Consider the following 6850-nt stretch of genomic DNA (forward strand, 5'->3'; position numbering starts at 1 on the left):
AGGAAAAACCTTCTTAAGGATCAAAAAAAACCTATGACAATTAATCTAAGACAATGAATTTCTCTTTAAATAATCAATGAACTCCTCCCATTAGCTGCACAATCAAAGTTAATCACCAATTAGCATCAAATCAACATTAAAGACACTTTCATTTCAGAACATTACTTTCAAATTCTACTTATTTACAATCTAAAATCTACACTATCAAAACTACTAATGAAAGGAATGTTATGTAACTACCTTTATGCTGACTAATAGAATCTATCTATCTAAGACATTAGCACTAAAATATCATAAAAGACACTATTCTAACTCAAATTAATAAAAATTAGTACATCTCTACTATAAACTAAATATGATTTAAAAACTAAGAATTACTGGTCTAAAACCCCCTAAAAACATGCAAATGCTTTGGAAAAAATGTCACATTTTGCATGTTATCACACCCCATACTTGAATCATTTGCAGTCCTGAACAAAACTAAGACCAGACATTAATAACCAAACAGCATTTTCACATCAAAACTCACTCGCTACAGCAATTCCTAATATGCACATATGCAAATCAAACAGTGAAACAACAGTAAAAGTTGCAAGGCTTTAAGTCCAAAAATAGTGAAACAACAGTGGTCTAGATGTGTGAACTCAAGTATGGTTTAGCATTTGGCACAACACTTTCATCAACCAATTTTACTTTCCCTTCAGCTTTTCACTTTCATTTTTTTCATACACTTTCTGATTNTTTTCAATTTTTTTTTTCAACTTCCAGCATTTATTTCTTTTTCTCTTGCTTTTGTTTGCTGTTACAGCTTTAGCTCAACATATTTCCACTTTGAAACACCTTGGCACCCCCACACTTGAGTCACACACCCTTACTTAAATTGGCTCACTAAGTAGTTATAATCAAAAGATGGCCTAAATCATGTTCAAAGTGTGTTCAAGCAATTAGCACCAAAAAGAGTATCCACAAGTTCTAGAGTGCAGAAATACACAAGTGAATCACTCAATTTAACAATTAAGGCTCAAATATCTCTAGGTGTAGAATGTTTGGTGCACAAAGTGTCTAAGCATATTAATAACCTAATCATCAATGAAATAAATGCACAAACCAGATAGAAATATTTATACTCAAACCAGAATTATCACATGCATACACATCACAAAATTGACCATAATGAGTGAGTGAAAATGTAAAATATGTAAAAGATACCTAAAACTACCTACATAATTTCTATTGGACTAGAAATGACCAAGAATTTACTCACAAATTGATTCCTAAAACAACTTCTAAAAATCACTACTCAAACCTCAAAAGTTCTACTAGAATTGTCACTAGAATGGTAAAAATTTCCAAACTGCACTAAACTAGCCTAAGAAACTATAAAGAAACTATCCTAACAAGTTTAGAGCACTAAAACCTAGCTAAGAAAAAACTCACACTACAAAAACTACCTAAAACTCAAGATATGACAACCTCAAACCTAAAACTAGTAACTATAATAGGCTAAAAGTACTAAGAATGAAAACTATATTAAACTACTAATTGAAACTGTCAAATAACTATCTAGACAACTTTTAAAAGATAAAAGAAAGATAAATATCAAGTCATAATTCGAAAATAACAAGAAAAACAAAATTTGACTATTGAACACCTAAAAATACAATAGAATAGGCTAAAATTGGAAAATCTTAAAACTGCACTAATCTAATTATTGGGACTACTAAACCACTATCTAGACAACTTTTGAATGTTAAAAGAAAGAAAAAAAATCAAGTAAAATTTTGAAATTAACAAGAAAACTACAATCTGAATAGTTAGAACCTAAAACAGTATATAAGAGAGTTAACTAAAAATTTAAATCTGCAATAGACCAGACATAACAAAAAGACTATTTAAACAAGTTTGCAATGAATAAAAGAAATTAAAAACAAGGCCATTTAGTTAGAATAGCAAGACTTTCAAAATTTGATAATAAAGCACTCAAAGCACTAAAAGTCCTCCCATCAGTAACTACGAATCAAACCTGCAACTAATATCTACTTCTATATCCAATAAAATGCAAAGTATCTACCTAAGCACATCAAAAACATAAAAGAAAGATAATGGAAGAGTTGAATTCTACAAAAAAAAAAAAAAAAAAAACTTCAATAACATAATATCAAAATTATCTTTTAAAAAAAACAGAAGATATCCTAATGGAAACTACTCATACAAGTTTAAAGCAGAAAAAGAGAATTATAATCAGAGCTCCAGAATTAAATCAACAAAGAAAAGGAAAAATGCATATGAAAATCAATCTATACGAAAAATCAGTAACAGGACAAATAACAGAAATTGTTAAAACTACTTCTACATTTAACTCTACTCTATGATTTATAAAATATAATATTTATATCTAAGCAAGTTTAAATCAACTAAAGAAAGCTAAGAAAAAGGTCAAATTCAAAAAACAACACCTAACTAAAATTTCTACTACTTAAACCTGTGACAGCTTAATATAACAGAACAGATTTAGCTGAAACCGAAAACAGTGAATTAAAATCCTATTTAACTATTCCTACATGCTAAAAGTAACAATAACAACTACTAAGTAAAATTAATTACTAGAATTTAAAACTACTAGAATACTACCTTCGATTATCAAGCTAAACTGAACAACTAGTTAAGTAAAGCAGAAAATTAAAACTAGGTAAGGAATATAGAACCAGCATGCCTTTATGTAATTCTAATAGGTACCGGCAAAATAAAAATTCAAGACCAAGTCAGAACTAAAAATCAAAATTAAAAACTGGAACTAGTTAACTAATTGTTAGTCTAGACTGGTCAGCAGAAGGGAATCTGGTTAGTAAGGTTAGTCAAAGTCAGCCGGAGACAGAAAAACAAATTATCTGACGAGCTTTGTCTTTAGCAAGTTCATACATAGCCCATTCTGTTGTTACCAATGTAGTATAAGATGTCTCAACAATTGTCTCCTAGAGTAGCATGGAAATTTCATGTTCACTCAGTTCTTTAGCTTCGGATACTAGGTAGTCAAAAAAACAATTCAGTACCTGTCACATTCCAAACAATCAAATTATTAGGATAACTCTGTCATAAGCTTTGAACACATTTCACGTTGTCCTCAAGATAAACCTATCTTTCCTGAATCCACTCTCTTCTTCTGCTCATTCATCAAAGGCCCTCATGACAACTTCTCTCCCGAAATACAAATTCCAAATTTTCTTCTCCATGCTCCTATTAGGAATCCACCTCAAGTATCAAAAGAAATCTCGCCAATGCACCTCAATGGCTCCTTCCATCATATCAAGCACTAGAATTCTATATTAGTCCTTTCTTGATAATGTAACCCCAAGCTCCTCCACATAAATGGAGTCTACATTACTTCCCAGAGCCTGCAAGTTTTCCATGCACAGTTTTGTTAGGATAAACTTAAATACAATAGAATTAAATGGATTGTTTATTTGTTTAGGAGTTTTGTCTGTTTTGGAGTGCAAGGATCACCAATTAATGTAGTAGTTATGGTTTGGAGACAAAAAACCAAGATGTAATTCTATAAATCGAAAGTGTCTAGTTCACACAACGTAACAAAACAAGTAGCAATACAAGAAAGTGAAAAGTTTTTCACATAAAGGTTTAGTTTTTGCTAACAAGTTTTAATGTTCAACTCTAAAAAAAAAAGTCTATTTAATCTTTATTTAAGCAGGATATACTTACTTTTTTGACCGCTTTGTGAAACTCATTGTAGTCGCTTGTGGAAACCATGCATTTATCAGAAGTCAGAATCGTCACATTTGAGAGAGTCACATACAAAATTTTCAAATAAAAGGAATGCACTTCAATGTTTATTTACTATTGATGAATATGATAGTACTGTGATGTGATTCATTTCAGATAAGTCGATGGTTCATCTAGACACATTGCTTTGCAGCTCACAATCAATCAATTCATTCAACTTGGCCATGATGATAATTATATTAGAATTATTAATTCTCTCAATTCAACCGTAACAAATTCAACAGTGATAATCCATACCTGAAAATATACTCTGCTAGATATAGTAAATAAGAAACAACCACCTTTATTTCAATAAACATTTAATGGAAAATACTCTAGTACATCTTTCTGACCGGAACAAAATAAAACAAAACACAACACAAAACAGCAAACACAAAAAGAGTCTTTTTTCCATTGGTTTATTCTTCAGGTTCCCTTCAGAAGGCAGCAATAGCAAATGTAACTACTTGATGTATTGATTTCTTGGCCTGAGTTTCACCAGAAGGGGATGGAGTCTGTGAGTGGTAAGGCCCAATGTATCCACATTCTCCTCCTCCCCTTGTCCCAGCTCCCACTCAAATTGTTGAACAAATCTCCCAATTGCTGTGCAGGATATCAACATGGCCTGAAGAGACCCTGCACACACCCTCTTCCCAGCTCCAAAGGCCATGGTCTTGTATAAATCCAAGGGGTCATATTTTTCATCAACAAATCTCTCAGGCATCCACTCATGAGGATTTTCCCACTTGTTGCTGTCCATGTTGCATCCATATATATTTATTGCAATCTGTTAACACATGAGCCTGTCAATAATGGCAATCATATATACACACAGAGAAGAACAACAAGGATGGTGAATTCAGAAAATTAATAAATAGACCTGGCTTCCAGCAGGAATATGATATCCTCCCAATTCTGTATCTTCGTGAGCATATCTTATTGGCACGATTGGAGCTGGACTATACTTCCTTAATGTTTCATGGAATACAGCTCCCAAGTAAGGTAGCTTAGATAATTGCTCCTCTGTAACCTTTTCTTCTCCACATACATTTTGAAGCTCCGCATATAAACGTGCCTGCCATAACATAAACACACGCTACCATCACAGTTGTCCCAATCAATACATGGTTAGCCAGCCGGAGACAGAAAAACAAATTACCTGACGAGTTTTGTCTTTAGCAAGTTCATACATAGCCCATTCTGTTGTCACCAATGTAGTATCAGATGTTTCAATAATTGTCTCCCAGAGTAGCATGGAAATTTCATGTTCACTCAGTTCTTTAGCTTCGGATACTAGGTAGTCAAAAAAACAATTCAGTACCTGTCACATTCCAAACAATCAAATTATTAGGATAACTCTATCATAAGCTTTGAACACATTTCACGTTGTCCTCAAGATATACCTACCTTTCCTGAATCCATTCTCTTCTTCTGCTCATTCATCAAGGCCTTCATGACAACTTCTCTCCGGAAAGACAAATTCTGAATTTTCTTCTCCACACTCCTATTAGGAATCCACCTCAAGTATGGAAAGAAATCTCGCCAATCCACCTCAATGGCTCCCTCCATCATATCAAGCACTAGAACCTTATATAAGTCCTCTCTTGATAATGTAACCCTAAGCTCCTCCACATAAACGGACTCTATATTACTTCCCAGAGCCTGCAATTTTTCCATGCACAGTTTTAATGTTCAACTCTCAGAAAAAAAAAAAAAAAAAAGTCTATTTAATCTTTATTTAAGGAGATACTTACTTGCTTCAGTGCTAATATAAAAAGTTCAGATGCGAATATATTTCTAAAGTTAACTGCCAAATCAGAGAAGGTCTTCACATGTTCACTAAACTGGCTCAAAATATTTTCCACCAGGTTTTCTCTGTTGAGACGATGCCGCTTCTGAACATTGAAAAATAGACACTCAGCAACCGAACCACGCAGACAAAAAACAGAGAGTTCTATTTACTCAAATACTGATAAAAAAAACCATGAATTTGTCGTAACCAACCAACCTGTGCAGCGGCTCCCAAAACGTTTCCAAGGATATGTTTTTTCACCGTTTTGTGAAACTCATTGTAGTCGCTTGTGGCAACCATACGTTTATCAGAAGTCAGAATCGTCAGTGCTTTTGATAGCTTCCTTGTTGAAATCGACGAAAACCTGGTCACCATGGCCTGAAACAACCATAACATTTTATAATCTAATTAGCCTTAAACAAGAATAAACACATGGACATTAGTAGTTACAAACGGTTTGTGATGGTATTCTTCCAACCCTCGATAAAGGGATCGGTATAAATTCATCTAAAATAGCAATATGGAAAAATAAATCATTTTGAAAGACCGATAAGGGTGAACTTATCATATCATCCACTGCACAGGAAGGTGAATAACAGAATCAACTGATAAGGGTGTTGTAATTTGCAGGTAAAAGGGTCCAAGAAAAGATGACTTAATAGGGTATAGATTTAATTGAAGAAGGATGCATGCATGAAGTGAAAAGAGCATAAATGTAAAAGACCTCCTTGGCAAGATTGGTGGAGTTGAGAACAATGATTGAGGAAGAACCGGTTCTGATGGAATAGATAGGTCCATGTTTTTGAGCCATCCGTGCGAAGGTCTTGTAAGGCTTCTTCTCCTTCAACTGCAGTAGATTCCCTACGATGGGCAGTCCAGGAACAGCTGCAACATTGACCATTGTTATTTTAATTCATATGAAACACAGAATAGAATAAAATTAAATGTAAAGATGATACCTGGTACTTTGGGAAGTTCTGCATGTCTGCGAGTGAATCCTGGTATGAGGCGGAGCAGCAGGAAGAGAAATAGAAGAGATGAAGCAGCCACAACAAGTAAAGCTGCAGAGGAGTGTGTCTGAAGAAGGTGCAAAAGGGAGAGAGAGGCCATGGTAGAAGAAGCAGCACAAGTACACTGTTGTCTGTTTTCTTTGTTAATGGAGTCCTTATCACAACCATGGATGAATCCTTTTATGGAGAAGGAGATGCGTCAAAATCTTGGAATTTGGAAGCTATGTCACAAGCACCTTTCCCTCTCAGATTCCTGCCCTATCACATCACCTTC

General features: G+C 34.0%; 1 protein-coding gene across 1 annotated transcript; it reads right to left on the bottom strand.

Annotated features, from left to right (window-relative positions):
- Window positions 1–4053: 4053 nt before the first annotated feature.
- Window positions 4054–6850, bottom strand: LOC106762922 (ent-kaurene oxidase, chloroplastic). The gene is made up of 8 exons (XM_014647047.2): window positions 6526–6850; window positions 6291–6451; window positions 5783–5944; window positions 5529–5669; window positions 5182–5436; window positions 4934–5095; window positions 4655–4849; window positions 4054–4561 (listed from the first exon to the last, which is right to left on the bottom strand). Exons 1-8 carry the CDS (start codon window positions 6674–6676, stop codon window positions 4238–4240), a joined length of 1551 nt encoding a protein of 516 aa, XP_014502533.1. The 5' UTR covers window positions 6677–6850; the 3' UTR covers window positions 4054–4237.

Source organism: Vigna radiata, chromosome 6, assembly GCF_000741045.1.
Source record: "Vigna radiata var. radiata cultivar VC1973A chromosome 6, Vradiata_ver6, whole genome shotgun sequence".
Taxonomy (NCBI): domain Eukaryota; kingdom Viridiplantae; phylum Streptophyta; class Magnoliopsida; order Fabales; family Fabaceae; genus Vigna; species Vigna radiata.